We start from the raw sequence: 25296 nt of genomic DNA on the forward strand, positions 1-25296 counted from the left end.
TATATAAAATTCTACAAGGTTGGCTAAACAATAGTTAAGATGCTCTACAGTACACAGATACCGCATCTCAAGATCATAGGCAATGATATCAAAGTTTCCAAAGATCAAAACATATTTCAGGTATTAGGCCATTACACTCCAAGCAATAAATTCGTTAACGCACCAAATCCGACAAACATGACAGAGGCAGCTACTAACGTACGGTAGATTGATAGGGAGACATTATAGCACTCCGAACGACAGACAGACACTAACTGCCTAACAAATGCGGACGAGAGACAGACCCGGACTGACTGAATGGCGAGCTCATAGCTCCCCTTAAATGCACGTGAACAGGCAACCTTTCCCCCTTCCCAGCAGAGGGAGACAGCAAAGCTGGGATTGCCACAGCGGCGCCACCGCCAGAAACGGAGGGCGACTGCTTCACATTACGCCCTGCGACGCGCTCTTCTAAAGAGCAATTTTAACACGGCTCAACGGGGAATCGGCAGGCCCGTCCAATCGCCGAATATCCTCTCGTTTCAAGAGCTACTCCACCTGCGCTGTTTGATGTGGTCGCGCTTTGTCATCCACAATAGTGAAGTCAGGGCCGAATGCACCTCTGAAAATTTGCACTTGTGGAAGTAGTACAGTTTCACTGGCCGGCGAGTGTGCCACGTTCTAAGATCTGTAAGTCGGTATGCCCAGGCAACATCGTAACTCCCCCACCATAACAGCTGGACCATAAAAACGACCATGGTCGACAAAACTGGACTGCCCTCATATCGCGAAGAGGTGCGAACACGTAATGCACGCAGATACACTGTAGAACTGGGTGGTCCTATTCGACCCATCAGTTTTTGAGTTATTAGAAAGAAAAGCTTTCTAAGGTCACTTTTTTTAATTTTTTCATGAATAAATCGAAAACTACAGCCTTCAGAAAAATCATGCCTGTGTATAAAATTTAACTACATTAAACTTCCTACAGAAAATCTGTTAATTTCTTCTGTAGGTCTAACAGTTTGAGTGTAGTGAGTGCGAGAAAATGAAAATCTTCCACAAGGTACTTGGAGGCACTGCGGGTTGCATAAAACCCATGAGCAGCTGAATGACACTGTATATCCCTTCAGTCGAAAATGTTTTCAGATGGTGGGTTCAGTGCTTCACATAACAATAGCAATAATAATGTCAGTCTGAGGGCTTTCGTGGCCGTTGTCGCTGACGTTAAAATCTTCTGGGTTATTAGGCCGCGTCATGTTTCTTCTAAAATGATCGACGTTTCGACCCCTCTGCTGGGATCTTCCTCAGGATCTTCTGGTGTCCTCTACTACTAGAACATTCTAGCAGTAGAGGAAACCAGAAGATCCTGAGGAAGATCCCAGCAGAGGGGTCGAAACGTCGATCATTTTAGAAGAAACATGACGCGGCCTAATAACCCAGAAGATTTTAACTTAAGTAATAATGTCGTATGGCACAATAGTGTGATGCATATCTTGTCAACTGGACGCCATTTCAGTGACCTACATCCCCCTATACTAACAGCACCCAGTGTTCCCAGGGGTCACCCATCGAATTATTCTGGTGTGCAAAACTTAAGGACTTTTGCATGATATGTCACTGCCAAGTAACGTAATTCAATAAAACTTCTACCATTCGTAAAAAGAAATACTACAGTATAGTACAGATGGTAACTAAAAGAAATACGCAGTGACACAAAACAGAACCGACACTTTTATTCCTAAACAATAATTACACGAAGTCACTGCGATTCATGGTGGTCCCCTGGACATGACAAAAGGCGGGACACGGTTCCTAATAACGTGTGTTACGACCACAGACGTCATTGCATGCTTTGCAACGTGCTACCGTACTGGCAAGGTTGGTTAGGAGTTCTTGCGGTAAGGACTTCCATTCCTCCAGCATCGGGATTGAAAACTGCTGGATGGTCGATGGTCCACGCAGATACGTCTCTCCAACGTATTCCAGAGGTTCTGGATGAGATTTAAGTCAGATCTCATAGTAGCACTTGCAACCTACGTCCTCAATTATTTGCTTGACGTATTCCAATCTCTGTTTTCCTCTACAGTTTTTGCCCTCTACAGTTCCCTCTAGTACCATGGAAGTCATTCCCTCATGTCTTAGCAGATGTCCTATCATCCTGACCCTTCTCCTTACCAGTGTTTTCCACATATTCCTTTCCTCTCCGATTCTGCATAGAACCTCCTCACGCCGGCCGAAGTGGCCGCGCGGTTCTGGCGCTGCAGTCTGGAACCGCGAGACCGCTACGGTCGCAGGTTCGAATCCTGCCTCGGGCATGGATGTGTGTGATGTCCTTAGGTTAGTTAGGTTTAACTAGTTCTAAGTTCTAGGGGACTAATGACCTCAGCAGTTGAGTCCCATAGTGCTCAGAGCCATTTTTTGAGCCAACCTCCTCATTCCTTACCTTATCAGTCCATCTAATTTTCAACATTCGTCTATAGCACCACATCTCAAATGCTTCGATTCTCTTCTGTTCCGGTTTTCCCACAGTCCATGTTTCACTACCATACAATGCTGTACTCCAGACGTACATCCTCAGAAATTTCTTCCTCAAATTAAGGCCGGTATTTGATATTAGTAGACTTCTCTTGGCCAGAAATGCCTTTTTTGCCATAGCGAGTCTGCTTTTGATGTCCTCCTTGCTCCGTCCGTCATTGGTTATTTTACTGCCTAGGTAGCAGAATTCCTTAACTTCATTGACTTCGTGACCATCAATCCTGATGTTAAGTTTCTCGCTGTTCTCATTTCTACTACTTTTCATTATCTTCGTCTTTCTCCGATTTACTCTCAAACCATACTGTGTACTCATTAGACTGTTCATTCCGTTCAGCGGATCATTTAATTCTTCTTCACTTTCACTCACTTTCACTTCACTTTCACCTTGTATTTTAATTCCACTCCTGAACCTTTCTTTTATTTCCATATTTGCTTCCTCGATGTACAGGTTGAAGAGTAGGGGCGAAAGGCTACAGCCTTGTCTTACACCCTTCTTAATACGAGCACTTCGTTCTTGATCGTCCACTCTTGTTATTCCCTCTTGGTTGTTGTACATATTGTATATGACCCGTCTCTCCCTATAGCTTACCCCTACTTTTTCCAGAATCTCGAACAGCTTGCACCATTTTTTATTGTCGAACGCTTTTTCCAGGTCGACAAATCATATGAAAGTGTCTTGATTTTTCTTTAGCCTTGCTTCCATTATTAGCCGTAGCGTCAGAATTGCCTCTCTCGTCCCTTTACTTTTCCTAAAGCCAAACTGATCGTCACCTAGCGCATTCTCAATTTTCTTTTCCATTCTTCTGTATATTATTCTTGTAAGCAGCTTCGATGCATGAGCTGTTAAGCTGATTGTGCGATAATTCTCGCACTTGTCAGCTCTTGTCGTCTTCAGAATTGTGTGGATGATGCTTTTCCGAAAGTCAGATGGTATGTCGCCAGACTCATATATTCTACACACCAACGTGAATAGTCGTTTTGTTGCCACTTCCCCCAATGATTTTAGAAATTCTGATGGAATGTTATCTATCCCTTCTGCCTTATTTGACCGTAAGTCCTCCAAAGCTCTTTTAAATTCCGATTCTAATACTGGATTCCCTATCTCTTCTAAATCGACTCCTGTTTCTTCTTCTATCACATCACATCGACTCCTGTTTCTTCTTCTATCACATCACCGCACGGTCACACCGGCCGGCGAAATGTGAACATGATGCCTTTCTGTAGTAAGAGGTTCACATGGAGTCAAAACAACCCACCTCTATATCCCATGTTCTTCAGTCGCAGCGAGTCGTGAGTAGGCACTAACGTCCCAGCACCAGAAATCGGCGCTCTCCACATGCACCAACACGTTTTGCGAAATCGCTTGTACACAGTGTATAGTGTCCGATCACATGAACATGAAAGCTTGACAAAAAGGATGGCCGTGTGGCTCGAATTGGCCATTAACGGAAACTAAAATATAGTGCAGAAATGGAGCCTCTTTGAAACAACGGCTTCCTTCGATCTGTTTACGGTCAGAAGAAAGAAGTAGGGTTTGTAAACCGCGTGTCGTTATCCTGCAGTTTCTTCGAAGTTCAGCAAAACTGCTTGCTACAAAACTTAATGAAACTGATGGTGCCCCTTTAAGCAAGTGCTTCTGTTCTATTGTACCACCGAGTGATGCGGCGCAGTGGGCACATTCGAGAGAACGACGGTTAACACCCGCGTTCTGCCATCCCGATTTAAGTTTTCCGTGATTTCCCTAAATCGCTTCAGGAAACTCCCGGGATCGTTCCTTTGAAAGGGCACGCCCGACTCCCATTCCCATCCTTCCCTAATCCGATCGGACCCTCCCCCATATTAACCAACCCACCATCTATCGTGCCACGATGAAGCCCTAATATACAATATCCTTTCTTCCTTCTGTTAAAACTTTTGGGTTGTTAGGCCGTAAAGACATATAAAGCTACTTCCTATTTTTCTTGCAGTCGAAAACGAAACATCAGGCAGTACACGCACACACACACACACACACACACACACACACACACACACACACACACACATACTGAAAAAAAGGGAAGTACATAGAAGGGCAGGAGGAAACGCAAAGAGAGGCTTTGTGATGTTTCAATTATTGCCCGCCGCCTCCTTACCTAAGTGGTCAGCGCGCCTGAGTGCCATGCAGTGAACCTGGGTTCGATTCCCGGTTGGATTGAAGACTTTCTCCTCTCGGGGTTGTACTCATCATCATTTCATCATCATTGACACGCGAGTCGTGAAGTGAAATGACTTGAACTCGGCGGCCGAACTTCCCCACGTGGGGACTCCCAGCCATAAGTGCCATACGATAATTTCATTCATCATTTCAATGATTACAAAATCGAGTCAAATTTACAAAGAATTTGGCCCTAAGAGGCCACTAATCAGTATGACGTTGCACCCCTCTGGCCTGTATGCATCACCTGGTTCGATTGAGAAGGGTGTTACCCTTTCCTGAGTCAAGCTGGCCCACTACTGTTCTAGCTGGTCCTTGAAATCCTGAATATAAGTGCGACACCATGATGTCAGGACTAACACCGCTGCACCTCCCCAGAGCCGGCCACTGTGGCCGAGCGGTTCTAGGAGCTTCAGTCCGGAACCACGTGGCTGCTACGGTCGCAGATTCGAATCCTGCCTCGGGCATGGATGTGTGTGCTGTCCTTAGGTTAGTTCGGTTTAAGTAGTTCTGGGACTGATGACCTCAGATGTTAAGTCCCATCGTGCTTAGAGCGATTTGAACCATTTGAATTTTTTAAGCGCCTCCCCAAAACATTGGGAAAATGGGACCTACTCCCAGTTCGCCACCATACATGCCGTTGATGTTCATCTGGGATAATGTAGAACCACGATTCATCGCCGACCACAGAGAAACGCCATTCATCAACAGGCCATGCTTCTCGGTCATGCACCACTCTAAACGTACAATAAGGCCCCTTTCAGACTCCGAAGTGCCGATAACGCTGCCTCACACGTATACGAGGCATCTCAGTGACCTTCACAGCGATCACTGAACATCTGATGCTGGTCATGTTCAGAAAAACAGAACACCTTGAGCGACTAGAAATGGGACGTTCACATTCACAGGACATGTACAGTAGTATGTTATGCAGAAATGAGTAGCATTTGAACCACGTCGGCCCGCTGGCTCAAGGTCAAAATCGATATCACGGCGCAACACCACCTACCGGTAAAATGTGCCTGCGGCTCTCGTGGTCTCTATAAACATGGGTCCGTGTGACTTGAGCAGACGTGCAGGATGCCTCGCGGATGTATGCGTGAACCGTACCGTCAAATGAGTGAGTTTAAAGGGGGCGGATTTTGGCCTGAGAGAATGTGATGAATCCATCCGGGAAACTGTTGCTCATGTGGGAGGAAGTGTTTCGGCAGTGCAACGGGTGTGTGCAGAATGGTTCACGGAAGGCTGCCGCCGAACACGACCAGATAGTCAAGTCACAACACCCAGACCACCCCACGAGAAGGTCGACACCTCATCCGAATGGCATCGCAGGACAGATCTGCGTCCTCCTCGCTTCTGACGCAACAGTGGAACACATAGTAAAAAAATCAAGTGTGACAGTTCGTCGCCGTTTATTACGGATGGGTTACGTGCGCGTCGTCAGCTTCTCCGCCTACTGTTTGACGAATATGCAGAACCATTCCAGACGGCAAAGATGTATGGAACGACGTCAATGGGTTCATGAATGGCATCGGATAGTGTTTTCTGATTAATGCACGTTCTGATGGACTCATTTTCGTTCGCCGCAGGTAGGGGGAGCAGCATCACTGTGACTGCATTCGCACAAGACATACAGCGTCAACTGAAGCACTTATGGTGTTGGGTGGTATTGGTTACAACCACAAGTAACAGACGGTGCATGTCCAGGTCTCTGTAACCAGTTTGACCTTCGTGAATACATCCTGCGAAATGTAGATATGCCCTTTCTGGACAACACCCCAGACGGCATTTTTCAGCAAGATAATGCGCGACCACATGTTGCTGCATGAACACGTGCCTTCTAGGTGTCACACGATGTCAACCTCTTATGTGGCTCGCCATATCACCAGACTTGTCGCCAATCGAATATGTGTCGGATGTGGTAGAACGGGATGCACCCGTGGTCAAAGGGTAGCGTCTTTGACTAGTAATTAAAACTTCCTCGATCACGGTTTCGAATCCCGCCACTGCTTAAATTTTGATTAATAATCAGCATTGGCGGCCGAAGTCTTCCGGCATAAGAACTCACCTCTCATTCTTCCAGCTGCCTTGTCAAAGAGGGCAGAGAAGCGGACAGAGGTTCTGGGCACGGTCTTGCCCTACGGGTGGGAAACTGCCCCTAAAGGCGGATGAATCAGCAGTGATCAAACGCATGAAGATGCAGAAGGCAATGGAAACCACTGCATTAAAGACACATAACGTGTATCCACAGGACATGTGGCCTGTAACTGAAAAGTGTCATGATGATCTCTTCATTGGCAAAAGATTTCGGAATACTCCCATATTCGGATCTCTGGGAGGGGACTGCCAAGGGGGAGGTGACCATCAGAAAAATACTGAATAATCAACGAAACGATAGCGTTCTACGAATCGGGGCGTGGAAGGTCAGAAGCTTGATCGTGGTAGGGAAACTAGAAAATCTGAAAAGGGAAATGCAAAGAATCAATCTAGATATAGTAGGGGTCAGTGAAGCGAAAGGGAAAGAAGACAAGGATTTCTGGTCAGATGAGTATAGGGTAATATCAGCAGCAACATAAAGCGGTATAACAGCAGTAGGATTTGTTATGAATAGGAAGATGGGGCAGAGAGTGTGTTACTGTGAACAGATTAGTGATAGGGTTGTTCTTATCAGCACCGACAGCAAGCCGACACCGACAACGATAGTTCAGGTATATATGCCGAAGACGCAAGCTGAAGATGAAGAGATAAAGAAAGCATATGAGGATATTAAAAGGGTGATACAGTACGTAAAGGGAGAAGAAAATCTAATAGTCATGGGAGACTGGAATGCAGTTTTAGGGGAAGGAGCAGAAGAAAAGCTTACAGGAGAATATGGGCTCGGGACAAGGAATGGGAGAGGAGAAAACTAATTGAGTTCTGTAACAAGTTTCAGCTAGAAATAGCGAATACTCTGTTCAAGAATCACAAGAGGAGGAGGTATACCTGGAAAAGGCCTGGTGATAAGAGAAGATTTCAGTTGGATTACATCAGGGTAACACAGAGATTCCGAAATCAGATTTTGGATTGTAAGGCGTACCCAGGAGCAGGTATAGACTCAGATCACAATATAGTAGTGATGAAGAGTAGGCTAAAGTTTAAGACATTAGTCATCATGAACCAATATGCAAATAAGTGGGATACAGAAGTACTAAGGAATGACGATATGCGCTTGAAGTTCTCTAAGGTCATAGATACAGCAATAAGGAATAGCTCAGTAGGCAATACAGTTGAAGAGGAATGGACATCTCCAAAAGGGCTGTCACAGAAACTGAAAAGAAAAACATAGGTACAAAAAAGGTAACTGTGAAGAAACCATGGATAACAGAAGAAATACTTCATTTGATCGATGAAAGGAGGAATTGAAAAAATGTTCCGGGAAACTCAGGAACAGAGAAATAGAAGTCGCTGAGGAATGAAATGAATAGGAAGTGCAGGGAAACTAAGACGAAATGACTACATGAAAAGTGTGAAGACATCGAAAAAGATATGACTGTCGGAAGGACAGGAAGTCAAAACAACCTTCGATGACATTAAAACCAAGGTTGGTAACATTAAGAGTGCAACGGGAATTCCACTGGTAAATGCAGACGAGAGAGCGGATAGGTGGAAAGAATACATTGAAAGCCTCTATGTGGGGGAAGGTTTTTATGATGTGGTAGAAGAAGAAACAGAAGTCGATTTAGAAGAGATAGGAGATCCAGTATTAGAATCGGAATTTAAAAGAGCTTTGGAGGACTTAAGATCAAATAAGGCAGAAGGGATGGATAACATTCCCTTAGAAATTCTAAAATCATTGGAGGAAGAGACAACAAATCGATTATTCACGTTGGTGTGTAGAACGTATGAGTCTGGCGACATATCATCTGACTTTCCACACAATTTCGAAGACAGCAAGAGCCGACAAGTGCGAGAATTATCGCACAGTCAGATAAACAGCTTATGCATCGAAGTTGTTGACAAGAATAATATACAGAAGAATGGCAAAGAAAACTGAGGATGCGCTAGATGACGATCAGTTTGGTTTTAGAAAATGTAAAGGCACGAGAGAAGCAATTCTGTCGCTGCGGTTGATAATGGAAGCAAAACTAAAGAAAAATCAAGAGACGTTCATTGGATTTGTCGACCTGGGAAAAGCCTTCCACAATGTAAAATAGTGCAAGATGTTCGAAATTCTGAGAAAAATAGGGGTCAGCTATAGGGAGAGACGGGTAATATACAGGATGTACAATAGCCAAGAGGTCATTATAAGAGTGGACGACCAAGAACGAAGTGCTCGGATTAAGAAGGGTGTAAGACAAGGATGTAGCCTTTCACCCCTACTGTTCAATCTGTACATCGCAGAAGCAATGATGGAAATAAAATAAGGTTCGGAGTGAAATTAAAGTTCAAGGTGAAAGGACATCAATGGTACGATTCGCTGATGACATTGCTACCCTGAGTGAAAGTGAAGAAGAATTAAATGATCTGCTGAACGGAGTGAACAATCTAATGAGTATAGAATATGGACTGAGAGTAAATCGAAGAGAGTCGAAAGTAAGGAGAAGTAGTAGAAATGAGAACAGCGAGAAACGTAACATCAGGATTGATGGTCACGAAGTAGATGAAGGTAAGGAATTTTGCTACCTAGGCAGTAAAATAACCAATGACGGACGGAGCAAGGAGGACATCAAAAGCAGACTAGCAATGGCAAAAAGGGCATTCCTGGCCAAGAAGGTCTGCTAGTATCGAGCATAAGCGTTAATTTGAGGGAGAAATTACTGAGAACGTACGTCTGGAGTACAGCATTGTATGGTAGTGAAACATGGGCTGTGGGAAAACCGGAACATAAGAGAATCGAAGCATTTGAGATGTGGTGCTACAGACGAATGTTGAAAATTAGGTGGACTGATAAAGTAGGGAGTGAGGAGTTCCTGCGCAGAATCAGAGAGAACATCTGTTAAGACATGAGGGAATGACATCCACGGTTCTAGAGGGAACTGTAGAGGGCAAAAACTGTAGAAGAAGACAGAGATTGGAATACATCCAGCAAAAATTGAGGGCGTATATTGCAAGTGCTACTCTGAGATGAAGAGTTTGCCACAGGAGAGGAATTCGTGGTGCGCCGCGTCAAACCAGTCAGAAGAAAAAAAAATGGTAGCACGACGAGTACAGCGCTGTGATCCAATGCCAACCACCACAGACGAACTTTGGAACCTGGTGAATGCAGCTTGAATGGCTATATCACAGGACGCCATTCGTGCCTTATACGCGTCGACGCCACCACGCGTGGACCAAATTATCGGGACCCATGGCAGTCTCTGTGCCTATTAGGCAACAGGGCAGATGCTGAACCGAGGTGGCTGAAATGCTAATCATTTCTGGAGAACATACTAATGTACAGTCGTGGACAAAACGAGCGAGACCTCTCGCCTTTTCGTTATGTTGATCCGCACAGCTTTGAAGTCTGCTACACAGCATAGAAGGCAAGGCGACGAAGTGCTACCAACATACTATGCACAGGCGTAAAATTGAAAAACTATCCGAACTTTGTCAGACTGATTTAAATCACGTGTAAGATTATATTATTGCTGATTAGTCTGTTAAACAACACGTAAATATAAGATGTAAATGAAAGAAGAGACGCTAATTAGTATGAACTGTACTAATAAAAATGTATTTTTTACACCACCAAGGGACCGTATACCGCAGGAAGTGCGATACATTTCCGCTTATTAGGACTACCTGTACTCGAGGTAAACGGGTTTTAAGGGTTGGGTAGACAGACAGTCAAAAGTGAGACAAGTAGGATTCCATTTTTACCGATTTAGGTGACGAAATCTTAACAACGAAAATAGCTACAACAGTTACTGAAGATGAGGGCCGCATGAATAATTCCCCCTACTCTTTATTCGTAATGTTCTAGTTACAGTCGATACATCAGTGTATTAATCGTAGCTACTCTTTCGATCCAAATCACGTTTACAGGAATGCAAATAAAATCCATTTGCCTATACACGTGGTAATTCGGATCCCAGTATTAATGCCACCGCGTTTTAGAAGTGCAAACATTCCCATTGCTAGCCAGGTTAAGAAACACTTCGGCTAATGAACGTTTTCTGGCTGTGGCGAGTCTAATGTAGAATTCGAAACATTGTAGAATACGTTTGGCAGGTATGTCGCCGTTTATTTCTTGGGGTGGTGTAGAATTATCCTACTAAATTTACTCGCTAATAACAGTATTTTGTTATTTCGATAAACATCCCGAATGATTGTCACATAAGCTGCGACATGAAGGTAGAAAATTCATGTTTTTGAGTCCAGAAAGCTCTGTGCAACAGAAACTGCCTATCATTTTGCCATTTTTATTGCGAAATTGCCGGCTTATTCGTGTGTGGGATAATAATAGAGGGCTGTTTGCCTGGGTTGTCTGCTAGCGTAGTGAAAGGTGTTTGCTACTGCAAGGGAGGTCTGGTTAGTTTTCGGTTCTAATCTTGATGGAGGCAGATATACTATCAGTAAAGCAATTATAAGAAATTCTCGCGCCCCCAATACGTTTTACTGCTACCTTTATTGTGTACCGGCGCCCTGTGGATATAAATATGAAAATCTTGTAGAATTGCATACTTGTTAGTGCCTACTTTTTCCACTTCTGTCAATAAATGAATTGACTTAAGTGTGGCACTGAACTATTTTTAACTGAATTTCGTTATGAATCTTCAAGCATTACTAAATTAGCACACTTTCATGGTATGTCAGCAACGGTAATCCAGTATGACTGGTGTGAACGTTGACACAGACCGTTTTGCGGTCGAATGCACATAATATTTTGCTAATTCGTAACCATCTGGGGTACTTGTCTTACTAAAACAGTTATGTTATCTCGATAAGCTGAAATTCATTTTTATTAGTACAGTTCATACTAATTAGCGTTTCATCTTTCATTCATATCTTACATTTACGTGTTGTGTTTAACACACCAATCAGCATGAATATGGTCTTACACATGACTGCTAACAGCCTGACAAAGTTCGGACAGTTTTTCAATTTCACGTCTGTGCATTTCATCGCCTTGCCTGTTATGCTGTGTAGCAGACTTTAAAGCTGTGCGGATCAGCATAACGAAAACGCGAGGGATCTCGCTCGTTTTGTCCACGACTGTACATGGCCTGTGAATCTGAACGTCCTGCCTCTAGTCGTTCAAGTTGTTCCGTTTTTTCTTCTTCTGAACATGAGTGTATGTATAACAGGCCTGGAAGGACACTACACACGAACAACACTAATGCAATTTGGTTGTGTCATAGAGAAATGGAAATCTAATCATTTATATACCTGCCACTGGTGTGTATGTGAGTGAAGTCACATTGACACCTGACCACGTTTTCAGAGCATTTGACTGTCTTTTGTCAGGTAGTGTACTTTGCCGTCGGACTCCATGGTACTGGCGAGTCGAATGGGCGAATTTGGTCTTCGTACCGCTAGGACGACCGCCTGACTTTCTGTGGTAGTAAACTTACTGCACCAGTCTGTTGTCCATGTTTCAATATCTCTGCAGGTGTCGTGGATGTGCCTGCAGACGGGTGCGGTGTCATCAGCGTGTGTGTATCTGCCGAAGCGAAGTGACGACGGTAGGTATGCGGCGTAGACACTGTACAACACAGAACCTACCACCGAGCCTCGAGGCACTCCTACGACAACGCCCTAGCGTCTCCGGTAATGAGGCACAACGGGCGACCGTCCATATACGTACCGAGTAAAGGCACTGGAGAGCTAGGCACTCGCTGTGTGTCAGATTTGTGGATCAGTCCCTGATACAAAGCGCCTTGAAATGCGCGTAAGACATCTAGTAAGATCACGGCATAGTGTTCTCTGGGACCCGTATTTTTTCTTCTGTTTATATGAATCACCTAAAATGCATTGCAAATATTGCAGAAATGGAAAGTGCTATTGATGTGCGGTTTTCATAGAACGGCTTTGTAGTCATGGGCTCATATTGTTAATCAGTACACAGATCGTAATAATACTTAGAAAGTGTATTTTTGTGCAGACTTACGCTTTTTTTAAATGGAACAATACCTATTGATATTAACAGACTAAAGGTAGGGTAAATTTAGAATGTCAATGATGTTTGTTGAAAGATTCTATTCTGAGTCGTTTACATGCTATTGTATTGTGCAAAGTTTCCGCACCGACACTTGTTTAGGCATTTCAGCCTGCGTAGTTGCTGGGTACGATACTACGTTGGGTTACAGTGTGCTTGTGTGTTCGTTGAGTGCATTGAGATTTGCTAGTCAGTTAGGTGCCCGCAGTTCGTGGTCTTGCGGTCGCGTTCTCGCTTTCCGAGCGCAAGGTCCCTGGTTCGACTTAGTGTTGTTGTGTCGCCTTCAACATCATCATTCATCCTCATTATGGTCGGAGGAAGGCTATGGCAAACCACCTCCGCTAGGACCTTGCCTGGTACAGCAGTGCGGGTCTCCCGCATAGTCCCCTACGCTCCGTCAAGGAGTATGGGACGTCATCATCATCAGCCAGTTAGGCCGTGAGTGGACGATGGTACTTATTAAAGCAGAAAAAGCCGACGAGGTCACGGCGTATGCAGAGTGCTGTAAGAATGCAGTTCATTCTTGCACGGTGTATGCGGAAAGATATTCCAATAGGCGTCAACCATCTCGGCAATTATATATCAACCTCTTCAATCAGTAAAATGAAAGTGGTAGTGAAACTCCTACACAACGTAACAGAAGGAAACGAGTGACGACAGAAGATGTTCTTGCTGCTGTTGCAGTTGATCCGCGAGTTAGCTCCCGCATAATAGCACGAGAAAGTGACATCAGCCAGGCAGAGGCCCTATGCACTCTCCAATGACATACACTACTGGCCATTAAAATTGCTACACCACGAAGATGACGTGCTACAGACGCGAAATTTAACCGACTGGAAGAAGATGCTGTGATATGCAAATGATTAGCTTTTCAGAGCATTCACACAAGGTTGGCGACGGTGGCGACACGTACAACGTGCTGACATGAGGAAAGTTGCCAACCGATTTCTCATACGCAAAACAGCAGTTGACCGGCGTTGCCTGGTGAAACGTTGTTATGATGCCTCGTGTAAGGAGGAGAAATGCGTACCATCACGTTTCCGACTTTGATAAAGGTCGGATTGTAGCCTATCGCGATTGCGGTGTATCGTATCGCGAAACTGTTGCTCGCTCTGGTCGAGATCCAATGACTGTTAGCAGAATATGGAATCGGTGGGTTCAGGAGGGTAATACGGAACGCCGTGCTGGATCCCAACGGCCTCGTATGACTAGCAGTCGAGATGACAGGCATCTTATCCGCATGGCTGAAACGGATCGTGCATCCACGTCTCGATCCCTGAGTCAACAGAAGGGGACGTTTGCAAGACAACAACCATCTGCACGAACAGTTCGACGACGTTTGCAGCAGCGTGGACTATCAGCTCGGAGATCATGGCTGCGGTTACCCTTGACGCAGCATCACAGACAGGAGCGCCTGCGATGGTGTGCTTAACGACAAACCTGGTTACACGAATGGGAAAACGTCATTTTTTCGGATGAATCCAGGTTCTGTTTACAGCATCATGATGGTCGTATCCGTGTTTGGCGACATCGCCGTGTACGCACATTGGAAGCGTGTATTCGTCATCGCCAAACTGGCGTATCACCCGGCGTGATGGTATGGGGTGCCATTGGTTACACGTCTCGGTCATCTCTTGTTCGCATTGATGGCACTTTGAACAGTGGACGTTACATTTCAGATGTGTTACGACCCGTGGCTCTCCCCTTCATTAGATCCCTGCGAAACCCTACATTTCAGCAGGATAATGCACGACCGCATGTTGCTGGTCCTGTACGGGCCTTTCTGGATACAGAAAATGTTCGACTGCTGCCCTGGCCAGCACATTCTCCAGATCTCTCACCAATTGAAAACGTCTGGTCAATGGTGGCCGAGCAACTGGTTCGTCACAATATGCCAGTCAGTACTCTTGATGAACTGTGGTATCGTGTTGAAGCTGCATGGGCAGCTGTTATGAACTGTGGTATCGTGTTCAAGCGGCATGGGCAGCTGTACCTGTACACGCCATCCAGGCTCTGTTTGACTCAATGCCCAGGCGTATCAAGACCGTTATTACGGCCAGAGGTGGTTGTTCTGGGTACCCAAACTGCGTCAAAATGTAATCACATATCAGTTCTAGTATAATATATTTGTCAAATGAATATCCGTTTATCATCTGCATTTCTTCTTGGTGTAGCAATTTTAATGGCCAGTAGCGTAGGTTCCATCCCTATCACATCTTTCTCCATCAGCAGCTCCTTGGAAACGATTGTGAGAGTCGTGTCAACTTCTGTACATGGGTATTAAGACAGCATGCTCCATAGCCGATATGTATCTTGTGTAGTCTGAATCCACATTTACTAATCACGGCCAGTTAAACCACCGAAACGTGCACTATTGGTCTGCTGACAATCCCCGTTGGCTTTGTCAGGTGAAATACTAGCGTGTGTGGAGTGTAAGCGTGTGGTATGAGACAGTGAACCATTGGCTCATTTTCCCGTTTTTCGTGACGAACACTGAACGTGCTCAAATATCGCAGCCTGCCAACAGACGATATTTCACGGATGGTAGAAGACGCTCCTATGTAGGCTAGGAGGAACCTGAAGTACGAACATGGTGGCTGTCCAGCTCATAGTGGAAGAAGTGCTACAGTGTGTCTTCGCGAATTATTTCCAAGTCGTTGAATTATCGCAGGAGGCCTGTACCTTGGCCGGCCCGTTCCCTGGATTTGGTACTTGTAGACTTGAAACTTCCTGACAGATTAAAACTGTTTGCCGAACCGAAACTCGAACTCGGGACCTTTACCTTTCGAGGGCAAGTGCTTTACCAACTGAGCTACCCAAGCACGACGCACGACCCGTCCTCACACCTTTAACTCCGCCAGTACCTCGTCTCCTACCTAAAGCTGTGAGGACGGGTCTTGAGTCGTGCTTGGGTAGCTCAGTTGGTAAAGCACTTACCCGCGAAAGCCAAAGGTCCCGAGTTCGAGTCTCGGTCCGGCACAGTTTTAATCTGCCAGGAAGTTTCATATCAGCGCACACTCCGCTGCAGAGTGAAAATTTCATTCTGAAAACTTGTAGACTTTTTTTCTGTGGGGAAAGCAGAAAGTCGCTGTTTGTAAGGACGTACTAAGTACACTCGATAATATGCAACGACGTAATACTGCAGCCTGCTCGGAGGTCTCGGATGAAATGCTAGCACGTATGTTCCCTCAGGGGAACATCTAATAACTCTACCAGTTGCTTGCATAAGGACCAGATGTGGATGAAATGTGTTATTAATTTGCTTGATTTGTGAAACTCTTTCTCTTGATTAAATCATCCAACTTTTCTGAAACTGTAATCATTTGTTTGCCTGTACCCGTATATCGCACCTGCCGATTTCCGATCCATTCGGTCAATTCTTTCGTGGTGTGTCATATTTGCGTTTTAGAATGTATACAGGGTGGTCCATTGATCGTGACCGAATCAAATATCTCATGAAATAAGCGTCAAACGAAAAAACTACAAAGAACGAAACTTGTCTAGCTTGAAGGGGAAAAACCAGATGGCGCTATGGTTGGACCGCTAGATGGCGCTGCCATAGGTCAAACGGATATCAACTGCGTTTTTAAAAAAAGGAACCCCCATTTTTTATTACATATTCGTGTTGTAAGTAAATAAATATGGATGTTTTAGTTGGACCACTTTTTTCGCTTTGTAATAGATGGCGCTGTAATAGTCACAAACCTATAAGTCCGTGGTATCACGTAACATTCCGCCAGTGCGGACGGTATTTGCTTCGTGATACATTACTCGTGTTAAAATGGACCGTTTACCAACTGCGGAAAAGGTCGATATCGTGTTGATGTGTGGCTATTGTGATCAAAATGCCCAACGGGCGTGTGCTATGTATGCTGCTTGGTATCCTGGACGACATCATCCAAGTGTCCGGACCGTTCGCCGGATAATTACGTTATTTAACGAAACAGAAAGTGTTCAGACACATGTGAAACGTCAACGACGACCTGCAACAAATGATGATGCCCAGGGAGTAGGTGTTTTACCTGCTGTCGCGGCTAATCCGCACATCAGTAGCAGACAAATTGCGCGAGAATCGGGAATCTAAAAAACGTCGGTGTTGAGAATGCTACATCAACATCGATTGCACCCGTATCAAATTTCTATGCACCAGAAATTGCATGGCGACGATTTTGAACGTCGTGTACAGTTCTGCGACTGGGCGTAAGAGAAATTACGGGACGATGACAGATTTTTTGCACGCGTTCTATTTAGCGACGAAGCGTCATTCACCAACAGCGGTAACGTAAACCGACATAATATGCACTATTGGGCAACGGAAAATCCACGATGGCTGCGACAAGTGGAACATCAGCGACCTTGGTGGATTAATGAATGGTGCGGCATTATGGGAGGAAGGATAATTGGCCCCCATTTTATCGATGGCGATCTAAATGGTGCAATTTATCCTGATTTCATACGTAATGTTCTACCGATGTTACAACAAGATGTTTCACTGCATGACAGAATGGCGATGTACTTCCAACATGATGGATGTCCGGCACATAGCTCGCTTGCGGTTGAAGCGGGATTGAATAGCATATTTAATGACAGGTGGATTGGTCGTCGAAGCATTTATTGCATTAATGTGGTATTTACAGATAATCACGCTGTAACACCATGCGTTCTCAGAAATGATAAGTTCACAAATGTGCATGTATCACATTGGGACAACCGAAATAAAATATTCAAACGTACCTACGTTCTGTATTTTAATTTAAAAAACCTACCTGTTACCAACTGTTCGTCTAAAATTGTGAGCCGTATGTTTGTGACTATTACAGCGCCATCTATCACAAAGCGAAAAAAGTGGTCCAACTAAAACATTCATATTTCTTTACGTACTACACGAATATGTAATAAAAAATGGGGGTTCCTATTTTAAAAAACGCAGTTGATATCCGTTTGACCTATGGCGACGCCATCTAGCGGCCCCCCTTCAAGCTAGACAAATTTCGTTCTTTGTAGTTTATTCGTTTGACGCTTATTTCGTGAGGTATTTGGCTCGGTCACGATCAATGGACCACCCTGTATACTCAGCAGCTTTTCGTGTACATAGGATTCGCGTAAATTTTATTTGATTTATTACATTATTCTCTGGCGTAATTACACATACTGACTCGTTCCATGCCCAAGGAGATTGGCTCTTCAATTTGCTCCTGCGTCGCTAGAAGTGGATATAAATAAAGAAAAAAAAATTAAATGCCAGGGTGACCAAGCAACGTGAATAGTTGGAGTGGAGTGGAATGTCCTTCGCGGAACCAAAATTGTTCTTACGGCTGTACAGCTCCGTCGGTCGGCCGTACGACCGCGACCTCAGACAGAGCACGGCTATTAATACATTGGCGCCGCAAGACGGGTAAGGCTGCCGCGTGGCGCCGCTAAAAGCCGCCAAATATCTGCGCCGCGTTCGGCCCGGCGCCACGGCGGGTCGTCCATTGTGGCGTGTAACGCGCCGCCGTTTGCAAATGACAATGGTTTCGGCCTAATGTATACGACGTCGCCGGCGCGGCCGTCACGTATGGAAATGGCGGTAAATATTTATGAGCGGGGGACTTTATCTGGCGAGCATTGTCATCGGGCGCCCCGCCACAAATCGCGCTGTCTTGTCCGGTGGCGGCGGCGGCCGTGTACCCGCGGGTCACCGGTTCGTCCTCCGCCATCCATCGTCAGCCGCCCCCGGCTCCTCTGTTCTGTTTTAGGCGGCGCACCGCGGCCAAAGCATTCCGGCGGGACACGCTGGCCTTTTTTGCTCCGCCGGGCGCGAGACATTAACCTCCCATCGGCAACAACTCCCGCGTGGCGCCCCGTTCATTTCCTACTGTGGCCGCGGCCGCGGCGAGGCACTCACGCCTCTCGGTCTAGGGCGCTCCCCATTGTCATTAGCTTCTCGCGTTTCTTCTGACGTTTAAGTGGCGCGACGCGGCCTCCCTCTAAAAACTTCAGTCCTCCCGTTCTAAAATTTGTACAGTGGTCCATCACCACGGCTCCGTATCCAAACTACCTCAAGCCGTCGGCACACGAACCGTGCATCCGAACGTTGAGCGTTGAGCGTGCCGACTTTCTGACGCCAAAGCGTGGAATAGCACGTTCGGGAGTCTTTCCGAAGGTGTAGAGCAATACCTGGCATGTCAAATATTCTGAGCGTGCGTCTGAGCGTGGACCAATGAGATGTGACAACGCCATCTACGTCACACGCACGCCGTGTCCCTGCAGTACAGAGTTATGAGGCGCCATATTGGCATTCATTTGAAGCCTATATGTATATATTCCGTTTATGAGCACCATCAAATTGAGAATCACTGGAAAACCCGTTGTTAACTGTGTAATTCGTTCCAAAAAAATAATGAGAAACATCATATTCGTGGTAAAAGAACTATTGTAACTTGCGTATTATGAGAGTAGGCTATTTGAAGGCAGCGACACACTGAAGATCCACCCAAAACGCATTGTTCTTGGTACAATTTGTGACAATTAAATTTCAATTAATAACATAATTATCTACGATTAACCTTTTCAGCAATGGTTAATTAATATGTCTACATATATAGCGCGTATAGTTGGATTAGCGTAATGGGTAGCGTCACTGTTCACCAATCACTTCGTCCTTGGGCGGAGATTCGCGTCCACACACTACCAAATTTTTTTCCTAACATTCGCGTTTTTATTAGGTTCTGATACTTTCTTATTAATTTAATATAAGTGCATGCTATAATATTTGATGTTATGTAAATATAAGTTCACCTTTTTTGGGGGGTGATTTTGTTCGAATGGCTTAATTTACAGGACAGCTTTGTATAAAGATATTTTGCTCCTTTTTCTTTAACGCTTCATAATTCACATGTTGCAAAGATTCTGCTACTAGGTAGGAACAGTGATCAAACCTTAGGGTTTTACTAAAATGTGGGAATGATGAAATAATGATTATCTTATGCGGAGAAGTATTCCAAATTTGTACCGCACTGTTTGTATTGGAACTTTTATAAGCCTGTGTCCTTATTGATTGCACATGGTACTTTCCTTTTCGTGGAAGATGGAGGAAATGTGCGTTTTAATAGAGCAAACGTTGGAATTTTACGCGCTTCCGTTGAGTAAACAGTGTGATTTACAAACTAAAAACATCCCTCAACTGCCATTGGAGTGCGTTGCGATCGCGTGTACCACGTTGGGGTCCACGTACCGTATGCACGAGTCGCATCGTTTCTGAGCGTTGAGCAGCACGTCGAACTTGGCACGCTCAACGTTTAACGTTCGACAGCACGGTCCGTGTGCCGACGGCGTAACGCTCGCAAGCGAGGCGATGCTCGATCTGCATCTACATCTGGACTCCACAAGCTATCTTACGGTGTGTGGTGCAGGTTGCTTGTGATACCATCTTTTCCCGCCTCTCCTGTTCCATTCACAAATATCGAGCGGGAAGAACGACTATCGCCAAACTTCCGTGCGAGTTCTAATTTTTCGTCATATTCATATCGTAAGACATACAGGAGATAGGCAAAATAATGTTAATACCTGTAGTTACCTGGGAATGGTTTATCAATAAGGGTTTGGACGCCCAGTTACCAGTAATACAGCTGCGACTCTTCTTGGAATACTGGCATATAATCTACATCTACATCTACATTTATACTCCGCAAGCCACCCAACGGTGTGTGGCGGAGGGCACTTTACGTGCCACTGTCATTACCTCCCTTTCCTGTTCCACTCGCGTATGGTTCGCGGGAAGAACGACTGTCGGAAAGCCTCCGCGCGCGCTCGAATCTCTCTAACTTTACATTCGTGATCTCCTCGGGAGGTATAAGTAGGGGGAAGCACTTTATTCGATACCTCTTCCAGAAAGGCACCCTCTCGAAACCTGGACAGCAAGCTACACCGCGATGCAGAGCGCCTCTCTTGCAGAGTCTGCCACTAGAGTTTGCTAAACATCTCCGTAACGCTATCATGCTTACCAAATAACCCTGTGACGAAACGCGCCGCCCTTCTTTGGATCTTCTCTGTCTCCTCTGTCAACCCGACCAGGTACGGATGCCACACTGATGAGCAATACTCAAATATAGGCCGAACGAGTGTTTTGTAAGCCACCTCCTTTGTCGATGGACTACATTTTCTAAGGACTCTCCCAATGACTCTCAACCTGGCACCCGTCTTACCAACAATTAATTTTATATGATCATTCCACTTCAGATCGTTCCGTACGCATACTCCCAGATATTTTACAGAAGTAACTGCTACCAGTGTTTGTTCCGCTATCATATAATCATACAATAAAGGAGCCTTCTTTCTATGTATTCGCAATACATTATATCTGTCTATGTTAAGTGCCTATCCGCTGCAGATCTTCCTGCATTTCGCTGCAATTTTCTAATGCTGCAACTTCTCTGTATACTACAGCATCATTCGCGAAAAGCCGGATGGAACTGCCGACACTATCTACTACGTCATTTATATATATTGTGAAAAGCAATGGTCCCATAACACTCCCCTGTGGTACGCCAGAGGTTACTTTAACGTCTGTAGACGTCTCTCCATTGAGAACAACATGCTGTGTTCTGTTTGCTAAAAACTCTTCAATCCAGCCACTCTATAGTCTCCGGAGGAATGTTATGTTACTCTTCGATCAGGACCTCTTTTAACTCCTGTAGTGACGAGGGAGGCAGAAATCTGCTCCGGAGTCTCCAATACCGGCCACGAGGGTTCGATAATGTTCAAGTGCTGGTCAGGGAAGACGCTCCAGTTCAGTTGCGTGCTCCTCGTACCACGATTGTACTGTCCTGGATATGTGAATGTGTGCATTATGGTCCTGAAATACGGCATCATTGTTGGGGGACAACATTTGAAGCATAAGCTGCAGCTGATCACCTAAAATGTACACGTAATCGTTGGCGCCGGCCGCTGGTGGCCGAGCGGTTCTAGGCGCTACAGTCTGGAACCGCGCGACCACTACGGTCGCAGGTTCGAATCCTGCCTCGGGCATGGATGTGTATGATGTCCTTAGGTTAGTCAGGTTTAAGTCGTTGCCGTTGGTGGGGAGGCTTGCGTGCCTCAGCGATACAGATGGCGGTACCGTAGGTGCAACCACAACGGAGGGGTATCTGTTGAGAGGCCAGACAAACATGTGGTTCCTGAAGAGGGGCAGCAGCCTTTTCAGTAGTTGCAGGGGCAACAGTCTGGATGATTGACTGATCTGGCCTTGTAACATGAACCAAAACGGCCTTGCTGTGCTGGTACTGCGAACGGCTGAAAGCAAGGGGAAACTACAGCCGTAATTTTTCCCGAGGACATGCAGCTTTACTGTAGCATGGAGAGCTGCATCAAACCAGTCTCTGGACTGAATACCACAACAACAACAACAACAAGTTCTAGGGGACTGATGACCTCAGAAGTTGAGTCCCATAGTGCTCAGAGCCAGCCATAATCGTTGGCTGTAACACGTCCTTTGAGAGTAATGATGGGACCAGCAGAATACCGTGTATGGCTACCCACACTATCACACTTCCACCGCCACACTTAACCGTTGGAATCAAATGGTTCAAATGGCTCTAAGCACTATGGGACTTAACATCTGAGGTCATCAGTCCCCTAGACTTACAACTACTTAAACCTAACTAACCTAATGACTTCACACACATCCATGCCTGAGGCAGGATTCGAACCTGCGACCATAGCAGCATCGCGGTTCCGGACTGAAGCGCCTAGAACCGCTCGGCCACAGCGGCTGGCCCGTTGGAATCAAGTAATGAGGATTGTACGCTTCGTTTGGCGTTCTCCAGACGTAAGCCCGGACAGATGTCGGTAAAAACGAAAAGGTTGACTCGTCGGAGCATATGACATGTTTCCTCTGATCAGCCCTCCAGGATTTATGCTCCTGACACCATGTTTTATGCTTCTTTGTTTTATTTGTCGTCACTAATGGTTTCGGTATAGCAGCTAGTCTATGAATATTTACTTTATGGAGTGCTCGGCGGACAGTGCCGATAGATACAGGCTCTCGAAGATGGCTACTGAGCTCTGCAGTCACTTTAACCGCGGTGCTTTTGTGTTGTTTTGACACAATTCGTGTTAGCGTACGATGATGTCTGTCAATTAGTTTTAATTTGCGCCCACTATCACGTTTAGTAACAGAGAGCAACATAACAGAGCAAGTCACCATTCTTACAGACATCGCTGTACCCAGCACCTGTATTTCGTAAGCCACCTGCTACGAGAAGTTGGTCAAATTCAGTGATCTGGTAGATGAAGTGAAAGCCAGGTGCGAACAGAAGTCTGCGCACGTTGGACACAGGCATTATGCGAACACATTGTGAAGAGCCTACAGGACATGAAACTGCATCTTCACACTGCTGGCAACAGTAGAAAGGAAGTGTGCTTTGCACCTGCAGAACAGTTCGTCGATTTCCAGTACAACTTATTAATTACACTAATAATTTGGTCTTTGGAACAGTTCCATTATGAATACTCAAAAATGGAAGTCAGCACTTCATAACTGCGTGCGGTATGTGAGACTTACGATCTTACCTTTGACAAACATGCACTGAAGCCAGCTTGACAGTACCCTTGTCGATGGTAACCCCATTCACCTGCAACAAACACGTACTGATTAAACAGACGACAGACACTTTACATTATGTATAGCAAATTATTAGTGACCTGATGCTAAAGCTCAGTCACTGAGATTAAATTACAGGAGCTTCCAAGAACATTCATACTCTAAACTATAAAGCGTTGCTATCCAACTGAAGTTAGCTGAAGTGCCGTGGATTTGCTCCAGAATTTTTAGTAAGAAGTGCTCCAAGCGCTATTAATACGAACAATAAGTGTAATAGAAATGATACAGACTCAACACTGATAATCTTGTTCCGGAGTGTGTCTAGTTTTGTCAGTTCTCGGTAACTTGAACGTCGTCGACCTTTTCATTAAGAAATTAACTGCCTCAAAAATAATGAATATTTTGGAATCTATCTAGAAATGGAACCATCGAAGGAACCATCCCGGCATTTGCCTGGAGTGATTTAGGGAAATCACGGAGAACCTAAATCTGGATGGCCGGACGCGATTTGAACCGTCGTTCTCTCAAATGCGAGTCCTGTGGCTAAGCACTGCACCACCTCGCTCGCTGAAAGCCTCTCAAACGAAATTAATCGAAATAAGCCGATAATTTTGTTTCCTTTAGATGAAGTTTTCCTCCCATATTTCGGAGCCTTGGTAACAATGCGACACTTTAACAGGCAAGATTTAGATTGGGATCTCTGTCACACCATCTTATAAAAATCAAGCCATCCGATGTAATAAAAAACTAAGTGAAAGTTCAGTAGCTGGAATTTGATAGATGTCATGCGATATCCGCTCAGAACTGCTGAAGAATAACAACGACGAAACAGATAGAAAGAAAAAAGGAAAAACGGAAAAAAATCGGTAGCTCTCAATATTGATAAACGCTGGATCGATGGTTCGGATCTCGCTTCGGTCGTGATTTAAAAAAGAGTGATTACTGTCGATGACTCTGCATCGTGGGGTCGATTTCCAGCCGGATCGGCGATTTTCTTTGCTCGGGGACTGGGTATTTGTGTCGTTCTAATCATTTCATCTCATCTTCATCGACTCCCAAGTCGCCGAAGCGGCATCGAATAGAAACACTTACAACCGCCGGAAATACGTCCATTTCATATTTTCTATTCCTAAGAATGCCAGTAACTGCTTTCCTTACGACTAGACTTACGTGGTAGTTCCACTTTAGGACGCGTTGGACGGATACCCTGGGTATTTTACAGCTATTACTGTTTCTCCTGGTTTATAAGCAACAGTTGTCTGCCGCCTTAGCTGGTTACGTTATCATCGCCGTCGCTCTCGTATGGTATGCAACAGGCTCACAGAACTTTGAACCTCAATTTATCAAAAATTGGTGAAAAGCGCTTCGTACCTGAGCAGATTTCGTTACGGTTCGATATGTGCTACAGTCCTCTATTCTAAGTTATGGAATAATGGATGGGCAGTAACGTAGCTGCTAACGTTACGATGCCCAAAGAAATTTCGGGCCTTCAACCAGTCGTCGTTTACTACAATCCACGATATTTCGACTGGGAATCTGCCAATCATCTTCGGGTGAGCCACTGAAGGCAGACGAGAACTTCCCCCGCTCTGTAATTTATTAGCGATTTGTGAGAATCCCACGCATGCAACAAGAGCGTGGTGGTAGACTGATCACATCACCCGGTGGGTAGCGTCGTCGCTCAATTATCCTCAGGCTGGCGCTCGCCGCGACCGTCGTAATCTGGAAATGACGGGGTCTACGCATTACCCGAATGGTACCCGCCATTACGGTTCATTAGATTCTCTTCTACGCTAATCTCGGCCGATTTTTTTTTAGTTATAGTGTCCCCAAAAAATGTTACTTTGACTAAAATTATTCTTTTATTACACCCCATTGCAAGTCCGT

General features: G+C 45.2%; 1 protein-coding gene across 2 annotated transcripts in view; it reads right to left on the bottom strand.

The window, feature by feature from the left end:
* The window catches only part of LOC126251737 (integrin alpha-PS2-like), an 836605-nt gene that overhangs the window by 152042 nt on the left and 659267 nt on the right, over positions 1–25296 (bottom strand). For both annotated transcript variants that reach the window (XM_049952346.1, XM_049952345.1), the window contains exon 5: positions 23379–23440. In XM_049952346.1, coding sequence (XP_049808303.1) covers positions 23379–23440 — 62 coding nt within the window. The remainder of the gene's footprint in view (positions 1–23378; positions 23441–25296) is intronic.

Source organism: Schistocerca nitens, chromosome 4 (genome assembly GCF_023898315.1).
Source record: "Schistocerca nitens isolate TAMUIC-IGC-003100 chromosome 4, iqSchNite1.1, whole genome shotgun sequence".
NCBI classification, from domain to species: Eukaryota; Metazoa; Arthropoda; class Insecta; order Orthoptera; family Acrididae; genus Schistocerca; species Schistocerca nitens.